At 30.6% G+C, this 22,927-nt stretch overlaps 2 protein-coding genes and 1 non-coding gene across 11 annotated transcripts; 2 read left to right on the top strand and 1 right to left on the bottom strand.

Annotated features, from left to right (window-relative positions):
* Window positions 1-4,728: 4,728 nt before the first annotated feature.
* LOC112792546 (probable phytol kinase 3, chloroplastic) lies at window positions 4,729-7,888 on the top strand. Its single transcript, XM_025835828.3, has 6 exons — window positions 4,729-5,164; window positions 6,114-6,181; window positions 6,301-6,432; window positions 6,812-6,927; window positions 7,069-7,183; window positions 7,484-7,888. The coding sequence occupies exons 1-6, from the start codon at window positions 4,748-4,750 to the stop codon at window positions 7,659-7,661; spliced, it is 1,026 nt and encodes a 341-aa protein (XP_025691613.2). The 5' UTR covers window positions 4,729-4,747; the 3' UTR covers window positions 7,662-7,888.
* A 10,509-nt stretch (window positions 7,889-18,397) lies between these two features.
* Window positions 18,398-22,165, top strand: LOC112792520 (SAGA-associated factor 11). 9 transcript variants are annotated; one of them, XM_072236318.1, is made up of 6 exons: window positions 18,511-18,646; window positions 19,834-19,867; window positions 19,991-20,048; window positions 21,133-21,444; window positions 21,694-21,755; window positions 21,857-22,165. In XM_072236318.1, exons 3-6 carry the CDS (start codon window positions 20,007-20,009, stop codon window positions 21,858-21,860), a joined length of 420 nt encoding a protein of 139 aa, XP_072092419.1. In that variant the 5' UTR covers window positions 18,511-18,646; window positions 19,834-19,867; window positions 19,991-20,006; the 3' UTR covers window positions 21,861-22,165. The 9 variants fall into 9 exon arrangements, with proteins under 9 accessions (XP_025691577.1, XP_025691602.1, XP_025691581.1 ...); XM_072236314.1 differs by adding an exon at window positions 19,352-19,480 and having other exon boundaries at window positions 18,527-18,646; window positions 21,694-22,165; XM_072236315.1 differs by adding an exon at window positions 19,416-19,480 and having other exon boundaries at window positions 18,534-18,646; window positions 21,694-22,165.
* Window positions 22,166-22,230: 65 nt separating this feature from the next.
* Window positions 22,231-22,303, bottom strand: TRNAE-CUC (transfer RNA glutamic acid (anticodon CUC)). The gene has a single exon. It is a non-coding gene; the product is annotated as a tRNA-Glu (tRNA).
* Between the last annotated feature and the right edge of the window lie 624 nt (window positions 22,304-22,927).

Below are 22,927 nucleotides of genomic sequence, written 5' to 3'. Positions count from 1 at the left end.
TCTACAATTTTTTAATTATCGCTATTTTATTAAAGTTATTATAAAAATAAATTGATAAAATATTAATATTATAAACAGATTAGACAAATATTTTAAATCAAATATATTAAAAAAGAGTGGATAAAAAAAATTCATACCAAAAGCTTGACTTAAAACCAAAATTAATTATGTTTGAACTAGCTTTAATGCTCCGTAAAGACTCCAAAGCAGACTATATTGGCAAACAATAATTATGTTAATGTATACATAAAAAATCATTTATCAAATATAATATATTATAATATAAAATATATATTAAAAATAAATTAAATAACAGATATATTTTTATATAAATATATAATTAATAATTGATTTAGTAACTAATATTTTATATTTACATAGTATTTTTTGTGTTCACATAATATTTTTGTATTTACATATCCTAAAAATACATTTTAAGAATACCATAAAAATACATTTTAATTAAGATTATTATAAAAATATTTTATTAAATATTATTGAAAATATCATTTTTATTTTTACATTTCAATACATTGAATGGATTAAAAACTTAAAAAATGTCTATTATTATCCTTGTTTTTATAGCACAAGATAGCTAAATTATTTTTTAAATATTGAAATAAGTCACTGATCTCTGGGCTGTAAATAAAAAATTATTTATTTTATTTATTAAATTTAAATTACACTGCCGACAGTGAGGTCGTTGGTAAATATTAATGAATTAAAATCAAATTTAAATTTTGCAAATACGTTCAGACGTCATGATAGTCATTAACGATATTTAATTTTTTTAAATATTTTAAAAATATTAATGATTTTTGTCCATCTTTTTTAAGATTAAAGTGATTTTTATCCAAATAAAAAAAGAATATTTCGACTCTTAATAAAATTATTTTGGAATAATAATACAATCCTTTTATTTAAAAATCATTAAATAGCACGAATTGAAAATGATTTTTATTTATAATTTATGAGGTTTTAAATTTCACAAAAAAATTTTCTATAATAAAATCAACTACTATTATCACTATTATATTATTTTTCTCATCATCATTCTTATAATTTTTAGTTATTTTTATTATTTTAATTCTATAATCATATCTTATCATGTCATTATCTCCTCTACCACTATCAATACTGACAATAACACCATCAAAATTACCATTCTCTTCTCTTATTTTTTGTGTGATGCTTTTTTCTTTATAAACTTTCGATTGTAATTAATGTTTTTTTTTTACATCACTTTCCGTAATAGTCTATTTTTACTTAACTACCACTAAATTTAGTAATAATTTGTGGGGTTTAAAATCCCACAAATTACAAATAAAATTTCCATAAAATTAAGTTTTTGTTATAATTTAACATATTTTTTGATAGAAAAGTTGTATTATTTTAAAATAATTTTGCTAGTGGCTAAAATATCACTTTTTTAGACAGAAATCATTTTCTCTTTTCAAAAAATAGATAGAAATCGAATTAGATGTTTACTTCTGTGTATTACCAACGAAACTAAACTAAATGTTGATATTTAATGTTGCATACTCGTTAATCCGTTATATTTAATGAAAGGGTGAGTTAGGTTTATTGAGGATAACTCAGTAATTATCTTATTTTATTTAAATTAGCGACCAATTTAGTGGCTGATTAGTTTATAACAGTAATTTTTTGTTGGTTATTAAAATGGTCGCTATCTTAACAATTAGCAACCGATTTAGCGACCACAACTTTAGCGACCGAATTAGCAATAACCAACCAATTTTCACCCTATTTTTTTATCGGTTGTAAAATCAATTGCTAAGTTAAAAAATAGAGACAGATTTTGTGACCAAGAGTCCCAAAGACATTACTTTGTTTTGGTTGCTAATTCGGTCGCTAAATTGAAAAATAGCGACTGATTTTAGCAACCAACTTTATTCTAATTGTATAAAAACTTATCAGTCGCTAATTTGGTCACTATTTTAATAATTAGGAACCGATTTAGCGACTAAACAATTGTACATCCTATTTTACTATTAGTTGCAAAATCAGTCGCTAAAATAAAAAATAGCGACCGATTTTGTGACCAACAGTAGTTCCAGTGACATTACTTTTTATTTTGGTTGCTAATTTGGTCGCCAAATTAAAAAATAGTGACTAATTTTAACGACCAATTTTATTATGGATATATAAAAAATTTACCGGTTACTATTAGTAACCGATTTAACGACCAATATTTTTGCTAATCCTAAAATTTTGTATCGATCCTTAAATCAGTTGCTATTAACAATTAATTTTTTGATTGTTAAAATCGATTGCTATACTACTAATTTCTTATAGTGATATTATAAACAGATTAGAGTTAGACAAATATATTAAAATAGAGTGGACAAAAAAAATTTATACCAAAAGCTTGACCTAATCCAAAATTAATTATGTATGAACTAGCTTTAATGCTCCATGAAGACTTTAAAGCAGACTATGACGACAAATAACATGCTATATATGTGAGGTCATCGCCATTAACCTCGTCACTCTCGCCGTTAAGAGGATCCCGCCTTTCCTGTTAGGTCCATGTGGCACTTTATGGTGGAGGAGGGAGTGAGTTCTTTTGTGGTGGTTGTGGTAAGATGCAATTATCTAAAAGAGGTGGGAATAGATGGTGGAATGGTAGATTTTGCGGCAAAAATAATGGTCGTTATTGAAGAAAGATAAAGAAGAAAGAAGGAAAAAAATTGGATATTTATAGAATTATAAACAAAAATTTAATAATTAATTATTTTTGTTGAACGAAATTTATTTTATATAAGTATAGTTTTAGTTTTAATTTTTTATGATCAGTTTTAATCGCGCCAAATTTTTTATGATTAAAAATGACTATTTACAACTTATTCGAAAATTCTTAATAGTATAAAATTGAATTCTAATATTTTGAATGAATTAATAAAACTATAAAACTGTATTCTAGTATTTTAAATGTTTATCAAATGAATAAAAAAATTATAATGGACAACAGTATCTTTTATTAATATAACATTATATTTAAATAATAAATATAGTTATTTATTAAATTATATAAAATAATTAAAAAATTATATTTTTCAACTAAAATTGTTTTTAACTAAAATTTGTTCACCTCTTTAAAAAAATTGGATTAATATAAAAACATTAAATTTAAAAAAATTGTTATTAATTAAAAAATTAAATGGTTTTTTATGATTGATTTCAATGACAAACCAACAAAAAACAAATATGAATTATCAAGACAACAACAAATTCAAAAATTTTACAAAAAGGGCCCAAATTAAATATAAAATAAATTAAAATATAACATAACAAAAAGTCAATAAAATATAATTTATAGTATATAGATCAAAATTAATAATTATATTATATAAAAATCAACATTCAACTATATACTTTAAAATTTTGGTATTTTTTAAATTTATTCTGCAATATTTTATATAACTAAAATTATCAATTTATCATCTGAAATAAATTTTGAAAAATTTTCTTTTTCAACATATAAGCTGCTAAAAATTTGTCTTTTATCTAAACTAATTTAATTATCTATTAAGTATCTGCCCAAAAAACAAAAAAGCCCCCTATGTGGCCCAGGCATGTATAGTGCAAAAGGACATATTGCTATTAATTACAACCACCAATCAACCATTGAGATGCGTTTAGAATATGAGGTTTGTAGTTGTGCATGAGTTAGGGGATGGAAAGTCACATATGGGACCAGCTTAGTAGGACCCTACTATGAGGTACGTAGTTGCGTTTAGAATGTTTGTTATAATACGATTTATTTACCTTTTAATTTAGAATTACGCATTCTAAAATTATTTATTCATATATCATCTAATTATCATAGTTATGAGTGAATTAAATTAGTTCCTACTTTATACTAAATAACTTAACTTTAGTCATTAAAAATAAAAAATGCGAATCAAATTAGTTTTAAATCAATTTCTTTTATTTTTGTTTTATAAATTCAAAATTCACTATTCTTATGCCCACAAGTTTTTTTTTCTCAACTAATCTCATAAAATGTAAACTCACATGATGTAAAACTTAAGTAAAACTAAAAAAATATATATATAATATGAAATTTTTTTTAAGTATACTGATATACTAATATTTTAGTAATTTTTAACTATTAATTTTAATTATAAATAATATATAATTAAAATTTACCGTTAAAATTTATTGAAAAAAACTTTTTTATCATATAAAATCACACTTCATAAAAATTAACTAAAGAAATTGAGAAAATTAATCTGTATCTCCTATCTAATATGCATGCATCATTTGTGTTTTGGTACAAGAATAAAAGAATAAAATAGAAATATTGGATAAAATTTTAATTTGTCAACAGAATTAATATAATCAGATGTAAAAGGAAAAAAAGAATTAACTAATCTCATTCTCGTTAAAAGAAAAGTCTAAGAGGAGCAATTTGTTGAATTTTGGTCACGTAACCAGCGAAAAAAGGTAAGTCATTAGATAAAATTTCACACCATTAAATCATTATTGATAATTATTTACTGGTTACCAATAATAAAAGTTACTGCCCCAGCATTGTTGCTCATTAAATATGGTAGATTGAATAGGATGTTAAAAGTTAAAACCAAAAACAGATTGAATATGCATGAAAACTCAAATCAAACTCAATCAAATCTGTTAAATTATTTAATAATTTTTAATTAATAATTTTACTTAAAAATAACTGTACCTAAATTTTTAGCATAGTTAAAAATTCAAAAACTGAATGAAACCAAATTACTTGTGTTTGGTTGAACCTTTGCATCATTGCATGTCTCTCACTCACACTCCCGTTACTCTCACCATGATTTGTAGAAGCAGCAGCAGCACCACCTTCACATGCTGCTTTCAAAGATTTGACCCACTTCACCGTTTCACACACATTTCCATTCCCATTTCTCTCACTAAACCCTCTTCTTTTTCAACCCCATTTCTAACCCTTTTCAAACCCTCTTCTTCTTCTTCTTCTTTGACTCTCACAACGCAACCACCGCAAGCTCGCCGGAAATTCGCCCTGCCGGCAACCATGCTCCACCAAAACCCTCTAGTCTCCGACATCTGTGCTCTTGCTGTGTCTGGTGCTATCGCCTTCTCCTTCCTTAGGTTCTTTGAAGAGACCGCTAAACGATCCCTCTTTGACCAGGTTTCTTCAAACGCCTTCTTTGGATTCTTCAATTATCTCAATTTTTGGGGTATGTAGATTAAAAAAGAGATTCTTTTTTTTGCTTTCCCCCTCTTTTGCATTTCTTGCAATTTCAATGGTAGCTGGGTTTAGTGTGACAATAGGGTTGGTTGGAAAGTGGTAACAAAAAACATTGTTTAGGAATCATGGCAAGCTAAGCATTAATGAAGTGTTTCCTTTGTTAATTGAATGCATATCTGTCATCCTTTGCATAATGAAGAGGAATTTTGAATTCAATTGTTTAGTTTTAGTCAAGGTTGACGCAGAGTAGTTAGGTAGGTCCTTTTTTTTTTTTTCTTCAAATTTCATCCCAAAAGTTCATGTTCTCTTCAATGAGTGATGTTATTTTGAACATCTTAAATATTGGGTGTTCAAGAAACATCTCTTGTCTTATTTGGTGGTTCCTAGTTCCCTCAGTTTTCAGAATTCGGTGAACCGAAAGTAGGAACAAGAAATAGATTTTAAAGATTTTTTGTTTCCATAATTAAGATAGTAGAAAACAAGTTATGAATCCAAAGCATTTACTTTGTTTCTATGTCTTTTCTTGACTTCTTTTACAGGGAATAGAAAAAATGTATTATTAGATGCCTTAGTAAAACTTATTATGAATATGCTGATAGGTCTTCCCCTTCATCTGCATTGTTACATGTGCAAGTTCATTTTGACACACATTGCATTTTTTCAGAGAGATTATTGGAACCTGTCACTGAGATTTTTGTTGGTATTAGTTCATGACTTCCTTAGATATTGTTCTCTATTAAATTCATAACTTAAGATTTGTATTATCTTTCATTGTGTAGTAGGCCGGTAGCATTTAGTGAGTGCTATCTTTCAAAGATGGTAGTGCTTGGTTTTTGAACATTTTTGTTCTTCAAACTATAGATTTGTGATCAATTGTTTCTTTTTTTAGAAATTGAATAGGAAACTTGTGCATGTAAGCATTGGGCTGATATTCATGCTCTGCTGGCCACTGTACAGGTAATGGCATAGTTCATGAACTAATGAGCTCAAAATTTATTTTATTTTATTTTATTTTATTTTATTTTTTTTTAACGCTACAATTTCCATTGTTGAATCATGCTGTTCAATCATTACAGTTCTGATGGTTGGGGACCCATCTTAGCTTCTCTTATTCCGGGTATCAATATAATTCGGATGCTTGTTATCGGGCTTGGAATATACAAGGATGAGGCCACCGTGAAATCAATGAGTAGATTTGGAGATTACAGGTTTCAATATTGTAGACAATAAAACCTGTGAGAATCTTTGATTCTGTGAAAAAAATAATTGTTAGCTCATTTTAAAGTTAATTGTAACAAGAAAGTTATCTCTTAGTGGTTATTATGATCGAAATGGAAGCTTCTTATCTGTAGTTATGGTATATCAAGAAAAGTAAGAGAAGGATATGTAGTGAAAACAGAAGGAATAGATTGAGATGTAAATTACCTGCTATGCTACACGATTTGGCTGTGACATGCCCTTTTGGAGGATGAAGATGATGGAAATCCATTGTTTGATAACGGATTGCATGGTTTTCTAATGTTTGATAATTGATTTCATTCGTGTGCTTTATTTCTCATCCATTTCTCAGTGTTTCCTCTGTACCAGGGAACTCCTTAAAGGACCACTATATTATGCTGCTACCATTACTTTGGCATCGATAATATACTGGAGAACTTCACCTATTTCCATAGCTGCAATTTGCAATCTGTGCGCAGGAGATGGTAATGTTTCTATGCCCGATCACTTATAAGCATTAAATTATTATTTATAATAATAATAATTAAACAATGTTATAGCTCGCATTAAGTTAAAGTTTAGAGCTTAGGGTTTAGAGAAAAATCTGATTATTTATGTGCTGTCAGGCCTAGCTGACATTGTCGGAAGGCGATTTGGTGATAAAAAGATTCCTTACAATAGAAACAAGTCCTATGCTGGTTCAATTGCAATGGCAGCAGCTGGATTCTTAACTTCCGTCGGGTAACTTCCTATGGACTCTTTTCGTTCCATGTGGTTAGATGACATTACACTTGATGTCTGTTTGTTTGTAAAAGTAAACTAACCTACCTGAGATTTTGGTTATATGATACTTGGCACACTCTCTCTTTTTTAAAATTCGACACTAACCTCGTAAATATATCACGAGCGGAGGTTCTTGTCGTGTACTGTGTGATATCATCTAACTTGAGAGGAGGTCAATGTAATTTACTTTTATTTGTTTTGCACTACAAGGTAAGATCTATTTAATCATGCCGTTGTTAACGGTTACTGTTTTGACAGGTATATGAGCTATTTTTCGTGGTTTGGATACATGGAGGGAAGCTTGAAGTTGGTTCTGGGTTTTCTAGTTGTGTCTGTTGTCACGGCACTTGTCGAGTCCCTTCCTATCAGCACCGAACTCGACGACAACCTCACGGTTCCCCTCACTTCCATATTGGTCGGAACCGTCATTTTCTGATTGTAAGACCAAATTGTAGTAACAAAGTAAACTAGTTTAGGAGTTGTTCTCTAGATCTCTTCCACTTTCAATCTAATTGTTATTAGAGAATATTTAGATCCAAAGAAGCCCCATGTGTTGTGTTTGGATATAGCTGAAAAAATGGGGGTGGTTGTTATGTTCGCTATCAATAATAATATTGTACATGTTCAGAATATGAATGCATGCTTATAATTCTGGTTCACAAATTAGACTTTGGATATGTTAAATTATAGGGCAAATTAAACTCTCGAATCCAATTGAATACACCAACAATTCGTTTACAGTATAGAAGAAACACAGGTATATGTAATACTAGATATTGGATGCTAATGAATTATCTAAAAATTAACTATAAATATAGTTATGCAAAGTTGTCTTGCTATAGTCAATTTCGATAGGGATTAAGAAAAATGAAGCCCTTCTCTATTCATTTATAATTATAAATTGAATCTTGATGAATGAATAACGAAATTGAATCAAGAAAATTTTAAAAGAAAAGAATGGTTCAAAAATTTTAAGGAAAGACAAGAACAAAAGTTTTATGAATTTACAAAACTTATGTGAATAAAAAAAATAGAGAAAATCGAAGTAGTGCTAAGTTCAATAAATATTATTTTTTTATTTTTCCTTCATTTTTTCCCTCAAACTCGTTTTTTTAGTTAAAAAAAAAAAGCATACATTGACATTTCGAATGGAGATTTAAAGCAAATATATTCGGATCATCTTAAAAAATTGTGTCACTCATTTAGATATTTACAAGTCAAAGAAGAATTAGTCACTGTGATTGATATGGATATTCAGATCATATAAAAAAAGAAAGGAAAAGTATAGGTAACCAATAAGATTTTTGAACAATGTGTAAATAATGTGAATTAATAGGGTTAAAAGCAGTGGCGGAACCAGAAATTTCATAAGAGGGGGGCCAATTAAATATAAAATATAACAAAAAATTAACAAAATATGATTTGTAGCATATATATTAAAAAAGTAATTATATTATATTATATAAAAGTCAATGTTCAACTACATACTTTAAGATTTTGATATTTTTAAACTTGCTCGACGATGCTTCATGGAACTAAAATCATCAATTATCATCTCTGAAGTGAATTTTGAAGCAATTTCCTTTTCAATATATACAATCATACAATCTGCTAAAAATTCATCTTCCATCTTGTTTCGAAACCTTGTTTTAATAATCTTCATAGCTGAAAAGGCCCGTTCAGTTGTTGCTGTTGTCACAGGAAGAGTCAAAACAAGACGAATTAATCTATCAATTAAAGGATATATATTTGATTTTCCTGTCTCTGTCAATTTTTGACACAATTCAGCAAGAGTAGACAAATTCTGAAAATCTGGAGCTTTAACCACATCAAGTTCATAATGTTGTAACTCATAATCCAATTGAATCTTTTCTTGCTCAGAAAAATCTAAAGAATAGAAATTCTTTACAAGATTGCATATGTTGCAAACACTGAATAACTTGAAAACATCTTTAGGATCTAGAGATGTACTCAGTATGAGGAGCTCGGTTGCTTGCTCACTAAATGAGTGATTGTTTTCATCTTTGACATTTTTAACTTAACTTGAACTATCTAACAAAAAAAACAAAAATAATTGCATATATATTATTTTCTTAAAAAAAATATTAAACCTATTGAGCAATAACAAATAATTTTAGAAACACAAATATATAATAACCAAAAATAAAGTTATTGATTTACCTGATTATTTTTTGTTCCAAGTCTCACAGAAAAATAATTCTATTGAGTTTTGTCCTCACTTCAATCTTTGAACACTGTCCATTATAAAAAAAATAAATTAATTATTTTAAATAAATAATGTAAATAATACTTGACATTGTCATTAACTTAAAAAAAATTGAAATATACCTCTTTGAATCTCTGTTGTGCATTCAATGGTTAATATTTTGTTGTTCACTTCTCTTCAATGGTTTTTCTTCATATGTCTTGTTTTGGTATGGAAAGAAAATTAGAATGAGAAGAGTAGAAGACCAAAAGTTTGGGAATCACTTAAAGAGAGAGAAAAGTGGCGCTATGCCTATGATAGTTTGAAACAAATATTTGAAAAATGTATTAGGGTTACTTTAATTAATAGTATGGGCTTGGGCTAGTATAATAGAACCATTTTTATTAATTATTAGAATGGGCTATTTGTTAACAAGAGCAACAATAATTCAAATATCTAATACACAATGCAGTTTTTAGTTTTTTTAATTTATAAAATTTTGTAATTTATATTTTTTTTAATATTATATATAAAAAAATTTAATATTATTAATTATTACTATTTACTATTTTTTTAAAAAAATTTGGGGGGACCATGGCCACCTTAGATCCCCCGTGGATCCGCCACTGGTTAAAAGAGTAAATTTGATTAGTAGCACTCCCCATAATTGAAAAGCGTTCACTACCTACCAAATAACTTTGAAAAAGTGTGAAATCACATGAACTGTGTAAGCGCGAATTTAATGTTGGATCTGCCTTTTTTTTTTAAGTATTTTTTTAAGATTTTATAAAAAGAGAAAAAAAAATAGTAAAAAAATAATAATATTTTATTTTTTGTTTTATTTTTTAATTCACAAAATTTAAATGTACTAGTTTCAGAATTTTCTGAGTTTCACAATTTTCCAAATCTAAAGTCAAATAGTTTTATAAAACATATTATGTACACATAAAAAATTAATTATATATAATTATATATAAATATATTTATAATTTAATTTATTTTTAATATAATATATTTTATATTAATAATTAATTTTAATGGCTAATTTTAACGGGCACAGTTTATAATTCCCTGGCACTCCATATATTTTCATGTGGAATTTGTGCATAAAGCTATAAAGGCATAAACCAATGACCTATACACAAATCCAATTCCAATTCCAATTACATAACGATCTAATGCGACACCTTCATGGCCATGTGAAAGGGAATTTAGATTCTTTAAAATGAAAATATTGGTAAAGTAATAAAGTAAAATAATTATTATTAAATTTATAATTTTTATTATACGTGAACCTTGTTATTTTGATTTAAGTGTAATTAATTTTTTTATTTTATTATTTTATTAATTTTTTATTTTAATTTTTTTTATTGTTTACGGTATTTTATAATTTGATAGACTAAGGATTAATTCGTCGCGAATTGGAGCTCCATTTAAGGATTTACTGCTGGCCAATGGATTGCTGTATGTACAAGGCGAGATTCAAATTGCCGACACTTGTTTAAACAGACTAGTAAATAATGAGCTAACCACTAGACCAACCCAACTTGATTTCATTTTAAAATATTTTAATCATGTGAAAGGGGTATTGATCAAATGTATTATTTTATTTTATTTTATTATTTTTGGTCCGGGTATCACATGGAAGTTATTTTAATTATTTGCTTGAAGCATAAAGGGAGGTTTGTTGCGGGTGTATTTTTGGAATTTATGTTTAAAACGGGGTAATCTATGCTTGAAGAAATGTCCAGGTGCTTTAAATTTAGAGAGTCAGACGAAGGCAATTTAATTTCTTTTTGGGGAGTGCTAGGGGAAAAAGGTACTTACTAGTCATCACAAAACGCAAAAGGGAAACATCTATCCCTGAAATTCCTGAAATTTAGAAAATTATTCTTCCTCTAAGGGTTATACTTTAAGAAGTATTTCAGGTATAATTCGAACGCTTCAATGTTTATATATATATATATATATATATAGAGAGAGAGAGAGATCATGACTAAAAATATTAGAACACTTAAATTTTCGATACATCTAAAATGCTTCTTATACTTTATTATTTTATATCCCTTCACAAGCAAACCAAAGAAACTTAGCATTTGATTCTTTTAGTTAATGAAAAAGTACAGGGGATAACACATCTACCAAACAACATAAACAACAGCTTGAAAAATTAATTTTAAAAATTAAATTTTAAATTTAAATAATTAGAATTAGACAATATAACCTCTTCTAAACACACCCTCACATCCAACCTTCACACCACGTTCCTATTTCCTCTCATCGTGTCAACCCTCAGCTGTAAACACCGCCACAGCCCGCCTTCGCAGTGCGCCGTCGTCACTGGTGCGCGTCCGTTCATCCCGTTGTCCAGGTCGCCGCTGCCGGCTGCTGCAGCACGAGTGATGCCATCGCATGAGTTCCTCATGCGTCCCTGCTGCTGTTTCGCATTCCCCGGGTGCCACCGCTACTGCCTCGCGATCCCTGGCAGCGCTGCTGCTGTGTCGTCGCTGTCCTCCCTCTGCCTCATTGCCATAGCCCGCCTTTGCATTGCGTGTCCGTTTATCCCGTGGTCTAGTCGGCTGATGCCGTTGCGAATGATGTCATCGTGCGTTCCCCAATGGGCCACTACTGCCATCTCGTGTTCCATGGACAGCGCTGCTGTTGTCTCGTGTTCACAAGCGGCATTGCTGCTGTCTCCTCCTCCTCCACTTCTCCGGATGTTTTTTTTTATTAGATGGATTTTTTTGTGGTAAAAATTTTGAAAGGTAAAAGGTAAAATTGTAAATATAAAAAATGAAAATAGGATTGTAGTAGATAAATGAGGATGAGTTTTTTTTTTCTAATATTTAATGGACCCGTAATTCCGCTCATTATTTGTGTTATTTGCACTCTATTGTTTATTTAGCGGAATTATTTTAAAACATAAGTTAAAGAACATCAAGTAATTAACTGAATATAATTAGCAACTTATCTAGCTAAACTTATATGTTTCTTCTATATTACACTATCAAGGACATTAAAGTAAATATACCATAAGAGATTTTGATACTTGATAATAATATCATAAGCTGCATGTGTTCCTTAGAAGGTTTATGACGTTGACATGGAAAAAGAAAAAAAGGACATGATAGTCATTAGTCACCACCACCAACAAACATAGCAACCAAGAGGAATTGAACTTCTCCATATCCATATCCATAAACTCATCATCTTCTTCAAACTACATTATATATCATCAGCATAAATGAACTAAAACCACTTCTTAATCCACCAAAATTTAGAAATTTATGGTACTAAAGATCGAGAAATAAAAGAAAATAACAAGGAGATTTTTATTTTTATTTAAAAAAAAAGAAAGAAAAAAAAACTCGAATGAAAACCTACTACTACAATGGGGAAATAAAAGTTACATAAATGGTTACATATGAGGGTAACTAATTATAAAAATATCTAACTAACACTATACATATAGTATCTCTAAATAACAACATTAATAAAAGAAAAAAATTTCTATAGTTACAAAAGAAAAATTCTCTATTTTATTTATTTTCTTCTAACTCCAAGGAGGAGTAGTCTTACTGTTGTGGCGGCCTGCTACGGTGGAGTCTCCTTCGGTTTCCGATTCGTGTCGAGAGCTCGAACCTCGTCGATTTTGGAGGCGAGGAATCACGATGATGAAGATAATGAGGAGGATGAAGGCAGTGATAAGAACAAGAAACACTATCTTACCATGTAGAGCAAAGTTCTTGTCTTGAGAAATTGGAACCTCATCTACTTGTTCTTGTTCTTGTTGTTGTTGTTTTGGGCCATAATAATAATTAGTGTTGTTATTATTGTTGTAAGGAGTAGTAGTCATGGTTATTAGTTATTAGAAAAGTCTATGGCTCTAGAAGGGTTAGAAGTGGCAAAAATATATATGGTTTATATAATTTGTATTGTTAGTTTTCAATAATTCATCGTGGGAAAACCTTGACCTTTTTTCTCAAATGGGACAACTTAACGGGTCGCATTCATTTTTGTTTTCCCAATGATATTGCCACACAAATTCTTATTGATTAAGAGAAAATTAACACTAAGGTTTGTTTTTAAGATAGGGAAAAAAACCACATTTTTTATTTTATTTTATTTTATGTTAATGTTGGAAAATAAACTTGTGTTCTTGTGGAACACAATTATACAAATTAAATATATAGTTTTTAACAGAAATTCAATAAAAGTAATAATATTTTACACTTTTTACTTTCTCAAAGAATGAAAAATTACTAAATACACAACAAACCGTAATAAAAATTACTTTATATTTTGAAATTTTTTTTACGGGATCCTCTAATTTTGAATATTTGCTTCAATGAACTAATGAGATTAGACTCTTTTTATTATTATTATTATTATTATTATTATTATTATTATTATTATTATTATTATTTCAGAATCTCAGTTATGAAATTAAAAAGTGTATTAAAAATAGAAAGCAAGAATAATCAACATTTACATTTTCGCCTTATTACTGTTGCTTTTTCTGTTTCAATATTCGAATGTTACACTAACCTTTTTCTTTTTTTTTCTCTATCTATAATACACTAATACTTACACGGATACGGATATGGGACACGATATGGGACACGTCGACACGTAAATTTTAAAATCTTACATGACATGGCGCATGCATATGAAATATAAAGTATTTTTTAAATAAATCGTAATGATATTTTAATACTTATATAAATTAATTTTTTTAATTATTTTTACTGTTTTATTTTAATTATATGAAGTATTTAAACTATTTTTTTATTTTAATAAATAATAATATATATTATATCTAAATTTATTTTAAGAAGATATGTTAAGAATAAGACTGCACATGTTGACACGTGATGGAATTTAGGTGTGTCCAAGTGTGTTCGATTTTTTTTTATTTTTTATTAAAACATTGTTGGACACAGATACGGGTGTCGATGAATGTCGTATCTAAAATGTGTACAACACGTAGACACGATAACTCAACGAAGTGTCTGTGTTTCGTAGCTTTCTATTTATTAGTGTTTAAATTACTAAACATGCTTTCGAGAGCGGACAAATTTACGATAAAAATATTTATATTTTAAAACACGATAAAAATTTAAAGATCAAATTTTGATATATTTTTTATAAAAATATTTAAAATAGATATTTAATCCTCCAAATTTTGTGATTTTACATTAAATAAATTTTTTTATTTTTTCTGTCAAGAACAAAAAATATTTTTAATAATTAAAAAAAATATAATAGCTAAATTTTGGTCTTTTTCAATATACTTTTTAAATAGTTATATTAATATTCTTACAAAATTTCGGATTAAATACACGAGTAACATGTCAAATATAAAACTTGTTTATTATAAAAAATATATTTTTTTGTTATTTTTGTTATATTTTAAAATATTTTAAGAGTATTTTTATCATTAGTAAATTAAAAATGTGTTTTTGTAAATAATTTAATAATTCAAACACCTTTTAATAGTTTACTCGTTTTTTTAACTGTATGTTTCTTCTTCAGTTCTTCTATTTGAGGCCCCACCGAAATTAGAGCGTAGAGGTTGGGGTGGACCAAGTGGCCCATGGTTCCTTTGTTGCTTCATCCGTTTATGAAATAATTCTATTTATGTAGAGACATTAGCATTAAAGTATTAAACACTATTCTGTTGGTTTATTTATTAAACTTTGTTTTCATTCTAACATGTGAACAATTTACCTTGCGTTGTATTTTATGGTAGTTATGATTAATAGTATTGGTAAATATGAAATTTTGATAATATTTAAAAATATAGCTAAAATTAAAATCATATCTTTTATTATTCAAAAATATTTTTTAATTTGAAAAAAAAATAAAATGTATGACTTAATAAAAAAATATTATCAAACAATAAACAATACAACCTTAAAATTTTAACTATATTTTTTAATTATTACTAAAGTTTTATAGTCGCCTGTCACGGTAAATTTTAGAAGGTTAAATTTAACAGTGTTTGTATAATTTTTTAGAGTGTTTGAGAATGCTCTATATGGTTCTTCTGGAACGTTCTAGAATGTCCTAGAAGGTCCCAGAATACCCTAAAAGGTTCTAGAAGACTATGGAAGGTCATAGAGCATTCTAGAAGAGTGTAGATGTATATAGAAATATGAAGAATGGTATAGAACAATCTAGACGTATTTAGAAAAATATGGTAGGATAGATATTTGTAGTGAAGGTTCTAGATGGTTAATCTAGACCGTTGATTAGATTTAATCCTAGCCATCCATTAAGGAGGTGGATGGTTATAAATAGGAGGTGAGAGTTAGTGTGAGTGTGTGTGAATCATTTGTAACCACACTTGAGTAATAAAGTGTTCTTTCCACCAAGCTTCCTTTCTCTTGTGTTCTCTTGTGTTCTTAGCTTTCTTGCTAAGTATTGCGGGTTAGGCTGACTTGGTCTTAACTCAAGAGGTTGAGTAAGTCCGAGTGCCGGCACGGTAGCGTTGGAGTGTGTCCAAGGCCGTGGCAATTTTGGCATCAGAGCAAGGTTCGAGAGGGAGCACAAATGGTTTGTGGGTATGGCTTCTAATATCACCATGGAGCATGTTGTGTCCCAAAGAGGAAGGAATGCTATTCCTTCTCAATGGGGAGGCAAGAAGGTCCGTTCTTTAAGTGAGCCTAGAGGTAAGGACTCTAACTTCTTAGAAGAAAGAGTTTCTATGTTGGAAAATGTTCTATCCTTTATGGATGAGCGCTTCCAAAGGATAGAACATGACAAGGAGACCCTCGAAACTCACGTCTTGGGAGAACTAGATGCTTTCAAAGAAAGCATGCTCCAAATTGAAGAGAATCTTGAGAATTCCTTGAAGTTATTTGAGAAAGTTCGAGTTTGGTTCGAGGAGGCAAAATCTCGACCAACCATTATAAGGGAGACGACAAAGATTGATCTCCCAAAGCCAAAGGAGTTCAAGGGCGTGAGGGACGCTCGAGTGGTGGATAATTTCCTATGCCAAATGGAGAGGTACTTTGAAGGCCAAGGGGTGGTCGAAGAAGCAATAAAGGTACGCACTGCAGCTCTCTACCTTTCTAATAATGCCACTTTGTGGTGGAGGAGAAAGTGCATATATATATGGAAAAGGGTACTTGCAACATAGCCACATAGGAAGATTTCAAAAGAGAGTTGAAAAGACAATTCTTCCCCGAGAATGTGGTTTATGAAGCGAGAAAGAAGTTGAGGGAGTTGAAGCACAAGAGTACGATTAGCGATTACGTAAAGGAGTTCACTACTCTCACGCTTCAAATTCCCAACTTAGCATCAGATGATGCATTGTTCTTCTTCATTTATGGACTCCAATCTTGGGCAAAGCAAGAACTACAAAGAAGGAATGTTAAGGATGTTGATGAGGCCATCGTGGTGGCCGAATTACTCACTGAGTATCATAGGGGAGACTCTAAACCCAAGTCTTCCTCCAAAGCTAGTTCTACTAAAGGTGGAGGAGACAAGGGAAAGAGTTTCTCAACCAAGAAGGAAGGAAAATACTCTTCAAAGAAAGAGTACGAGGAAAATAAGAAGGCTTTCGTGCCCAAAGGAGGATGTTTCGTGTGCAAGGGACCACACCAAATGAAGAACTGTCCCAAGTTAGGGACTTTAGCATCTATCGCCGAGGAACGAGAAGCTCAAACTCAAGTAACTGAGTGTGTTGGATCTATCCAACACATAAATGCTGTGAAGGGCAAAGAAGCAAGTACTGCAGAAAAGAAGGGCTTGATGTATGTTAAAGCGTTTATCAATGAAAAACCTGTCATGGCTATGATCAACACTGGTGCTACACACAACTTCATCACGCTTGATGAAGCAAAGAGGCTTGGGTTGAAAATCACCGAAAAGAATGGATGGTTCAAACCCGTGAATACCAAGGGTGAACCCCTTAAGGGAGTAGCAAAAGGGGTTGAGACGACTCTTGGTTCTTGGAAGGGCCTTTTGGATTTCTCAGTAGTACCCATGGACAATTTTAAAATAGTCATCGGGCTCGATTTGCAAAGGAAGGCAAATATAATACCTATGCCATACTATGACGTAGTATGTGTCATGGAGAAAGGGTCTCCATGCATGGTCCCTACAGTCTCTAAAGTTGGCGGACCACCGATACTGTCTGCTATGAAACTCAAGAAAGGGTTCAAGAAGGGAGAGATTACATATTTGGCTCTATTACAAGAAGAGTCAACATCCGAAAGAGAAGACGTTCCTCCCAAAATCAAGGAAGTCCTTGAAGAGAATAAGGATGTGATGCCTCCTGAGTTGCCAAAACAACTACCACCTAGGAGAAAGGTGGACCACAAGATTAAATTGGAGTCAGGAGCAAAGCCGCCCGCTTCAACACCTTATAGGATGGCACCGCCAGAACTCGAGGAGTTGAAGAAGCAACTCAAGGATTTGCTAGATGCTGGGTTCATCTGTCCATCGAAGGCACCTTATGGTGCACCAGTCTTGTTCCAAAAGAAGCATGATGGTTCATTGAGACTATGCATTGACTATCGAGCACTGAACAAGGTAACCATCAAGAATAAATACCCCATTCCTTTTATAGCCGATTTATTTGATCAACTTGGTAGAGCCAAGTGGTTCTCAAAGCTAGATTTGAGGTCAGGATATCACCAAGTGAGAATTGCCGATGGTGATGAGCCTAAGATCATGTGTGTCACGAAGTATGGTTCTCAAAGCTAGATTTAATATTTGCACAAAGTAAAAACAAAAGAGACTAAAATTATTAAAAATAGAGACTAAAATTTTAATAATATTTAATTTATTTTCAAAAATATATTTATCGCTTTTAAATTTTCATTTTACCCTTTTCACCATTCTCACTTCTCCAACTTTACATCTATTTTTCTTTTAATCCCTCATCTCATTACTCTGACTAAATAAAATATTAAAGCATAATTTATTCTTATACACTTTACACCAGATGTAATTCAGTATTTATCTTTCCATATCAATTTCTCTTTCAAATGCTACCTAAATTTTTTTTTTAAAAAAAAAAGAAAATTTAAGCCGTAAATTGTATTTTAACCCCAGAATTCCCCCATTTTGCAAATTCTACCCTCTACGGGGATTCAGGGGATTCGCACACCACAGCACCAATCCACGAATCGCAGCTACACCCTCTTCTCCTTTTGACGATCTCCCTCTGATCTCTCTCTCTCACGCACACTGTGTCATAAAAGGTTCGAACTTTACTCTATCTTAGACACTTACACCAATTTTTTTCCTCAATAATGTTCATGTTTTCTTTCCTTTAATTGTTTTTATGCTTTCTGGTTTCTATACTATTTCCAGTTTTCTTAACCATTTCATTTAATTATATTGAAATTCTTGATAATTCATTGGATAGTTGATTATTCTTGAAATTTGGTTACCTTTTTGGCCATTGCTAGGTGCCTGTTTGTCCTTTGGTTCGGGGTAATTTACTAATTTTCTTTTGTTATTGTTAATGTTTAATGATCAGTTTTGCTTCAATTTGGTTATTTACTAATGTAATTTTGGCTCAAGTGGTGATTTTGTGGTAATTGGAATCTGTTTATATTTTTCATTGCTTTGTTTTTGTGGTTTTTGCATATGTAATGTTGAACTGGTGGATCAGAGAGACTGCAATATATGTGAGAATATGTGGTTTATTCTTTTGCCATTGGAAGAGAAATTTGTCTTTATAATAGATTTATAGAATAATAGTTTGATATTGATAATTACTACTGTGGAGTAAGTAACTTGCTAATCTGAAACTCAAAATGAAAAATTGAGGGATTCGATATTTATGTCTCCTTTGCAAGTGTACTGAAACTATGTATATGAAAAAATATTATAGAATATGGCTTCTTTGTGATAATTGATGTATAGGTTCTGAATGATTAAGTTGTTCATTCTTTTCATAGCTGTAAAATATGTTGAAGTGACGATCACAAATAACAATCTTAACCTTTGGCATAATGAGAATAGTCCCCTTTGGAGCTTCGTTCGCTTGGTTAAATCGGCAAGCAATAGGGACCATGAACTGGCTTTAGGTAGGGTTAGACTCCTGAATGATTCTTCTTATGGAACTTGAAATTGATAGATTGTGATCATAACTTAACAGTAAAAAAGGGAAAGATAGCGTATAGAGAACACAGCTGAAACTTGAGACAAATGGTGAAGCTATATTTTCTGTTTTTGCAATTGATTATGCTTTGATGATTAGATCAATACAATTTGATCAGTTTAAACCTAGTGTGACTCCTTGTTTAAACTTAAACAATCCTGTCCTCTTCACATGATAAAATTTATATCAATGTGTTGTTTGTGGCTGTATCATAGCATCTTAAGCATATACAATCTTGGCATATATTGAGATTCTTTAACTTTTAGTATATTTTGACAGGTAAAACCAATTTTGAACTTTACTGTAGATGCAGGTGATAAAAATATAATTACTGTCCCTGCTTGGCATTTCTTTTTGTTTGCTTCGCAGTTGTCTTGTTTATAACTTCCGGGTGTTGTGGTTTTTACCGGCTTTCATTCGTATTGGTATTTATTAGGACTTGGTGAAGACTCATGTCAGCTCCTAACGAGGAAAACTTGTCGTCACATTCCCAGGTGAGTTTTTTCAGTTATGGAGCAAACATTTCTTACGTTTGCAATTAATTCTCCTGGCACATTTCACACTCCAATCAACTCTTATTTGAAATCATGCTTGTGCACGTTTATGTGCTCACTTTAGATTTAGGAAGCAACTTTGAGCTAAGTTCTGGGACTGCTCTCATTTTGTTTTTCATTGTATGTTAAATCGATAATATATGGATGATTTTGTTATTTCTTTCCTCTTCACAATAACTGCTGTAAAGATTGTTAGGATCCATAGTGAAGAGAAATATTCTGTGTTCAGAATTCACAGGGTATTTGTCTTGCTATGAGAATGGTAACCTAATAAATCAAGAAAAACTGTGAATTGATCGAGTTGTGGGTTATTATTGTTCTTGATCCAGTGTGTTTAATCTTCTGTTTACAATGCTGAAGATGTTTTAATATTTTCCTAATGTATTGAATTGCTTATCCTCGCATCATCTGCAGAATCAATTTTGCATACCGTTGTGACATTTTACATCCATGGATTTTATATGCAATTCAATACTTTGAACTTCAATTAGATGGATTATCTATCTTGACTTTTTATCTAGACTCCAAAGATTGAAATCTAAATCTTGGCGGTGTTAATGTGGTTTTAAACATTTTATATCTAATGGTAGCATTATTTTGTTATTCTTTTTGGTGAAAGATTCAGTGATGCTTCTAGTGTAAAAGCTAATAATCTTGAACAGCAAACCGTTGAATCTGTTGCATATTTTTCTTTTAGAATAAAGATGGAGAAAATCGTGAATGCCACTTTTCATTCCATTTTTTGTTATCTTAGTTGAGCAACATGACATAAACACTGACGTTAGATGATAAGCATTAAGCAATAACTCCTGTTTTCATTTTTTTCTTCCTTCACAAAATCCTGAAAACAGAAACCAGTCAGGCCATGAATTTCCATGATAGTATCATTTCTTCTTGTTGTGGGTTGTCTCCCATATGCATGTTCTAAAGTAATTTAGTTGTGTCAGGGAATTGAAACATTAAGATTTATCAAATAATACATTTTTCTCCACTTATACTTTTTCATGCTTCTTTCATTTTGCAGCTCTCATCTCATTTCTTCGCGGATCTCCTTGATTCCATTATAGTCGATGTAGCATCAGAGTGTCACAGAGTAGCAAGGTTGGGCCTTGATTCTAATTTGGAAGAAGAAGATGAAGAATTGAAGTTGTCTGCACAAGCTAGGGTAAGGGTTGCCGATCCTAGCAATAGTAATGAAGCAAATGGCAAGTATGTGGTTGACATATTCGGACAAAGTCATCCTTCCGTGGCAAGTGAAATATTCGAATGCATGAATTGCGGCCGATCTATCATGGCCGGAAGGTTCGCCCCTCATTTGGAGAAGTGCATGGGGAAGGTGATTATTTTATCTCTTAGAACTTTTTTTGGTTTTGAAAAAAGGTGAATTTAAAACATGATAATTACATAGTTGAACACTAATTATGTATAGTCCTCTATTATCAAGACTGTTCAACACTTGTTATATCTTCTTCAAAATGAGATGAAAGATAATATACGATTAGTTGTTAGTGAGAAGTACATTGGTCTTTCTTTGTTTGTCTCTATTTCGTATCATGAAAAATGCTTCTTCTCTGCTCCACCTCAGGGTAGGAAGGCTCGTCTCAAAGTAACAAGAAGCAGCACGGCCGCTGCCGCGCAGAACAACCGGTACTCCCGAGGCGGTCCTGTTTCTACATACTCACCATATTCAAATCACTCTAGCAATAACAGCATGAACCGGTTGCCAAATGGAACCTCCAATTTTGCAGGTGAGGAGCACTCAAATGGGACATTCGAGCCGTGACGAAGTGAGTGAGCATGGAGCAGTGATGTGGCAATGGCTGGCAGGCATGCATGCATGGACTCAGGCTTCCATATCAGCAGTATCATCATCATCATCATCAACTTGGCTTTGCTGGGACACAGCATCATGATGATGTATATGGAGAAAAGGAAAAAGAAAATGGTACTTGTAATTTATATTGGAATTAAGCAATGACAATTTTATGGTAATAAAACATGGCTCGTAGTTTAGTAAATGTATGGAGAAATTAATAGATTGTGATGGTTCTGGATTACTGGTGTTGATCAATAATAGCCGGTAGCCCTCCAATGTGTATAATTATTTTTTAAAAGTAAAAAATTCCGTTGCCTGGACTTGAACCCGGGTCTTTCGGGTGAGAGCCGAATATCCTGACCAACTAGACTACAACGGATTGATGCTATGTTGCAACATAGGTGCTATATATTCGCTACTCCATTTCGGTTCAATACTCAGTAGAATAAATTTGGATAAAAGTGTTAGATCCTAACATTTCACTTAACTTAATGTTTCCTAAGTAAAAGATAACTCCAACATATAATTAAATCACCTTATCATCATATCAATTAGATATTTTTCTAATCAACTATTTTACGTATACGTAAAGAAAAATAAAAATAACGATCACATAAATAACTCACATAAATTATATATTAAAATGTAAAATATACATTAAAAATGTGTAAAATAACATATGTATATATAAATAAATATTCAACATTTAATTTTTAGTATATACATAATATTTGTTTTCTAATAAAATATAATAAATTTTACTTTGAGCCATTTATTAGATAAATATTCCCAAACATAATTTTAGATTTATACTTTTTAAATATACAATCTTTTGTTGGCTGTTTATTGTTAATTTTGATTATTCTCTTAATTGAACCATTTCCGTTAATAGAGAACTTTGTAGGCTATCATATACATTTTTAATATATTTAGCAGCAATACTATATAACTAATAAAAATTATTAACTTTTGGTTAATACTTAGCTAGCCAACACTTTATACT

Source organism: Arachis hypogaea, chromosome 1, assembly GCF_003086295.3.
Source record: "Arachis hypogaea cultivar Tifrunner chromosome 1, arahy.Tifrunner.gnm2.J5K5, whole genome shotgun sequence".
Taxonomy (NCBI): domain Eukaryota; kingdom Viridiplantae; phylum Streptophyta; class Magnoliopsida; order Fabales; family Fabaceae; genus Arachis; species Arachis hypogaea.
This window is presented reverse-complemented; position numbering and strand designations above follow the sequence as displayed.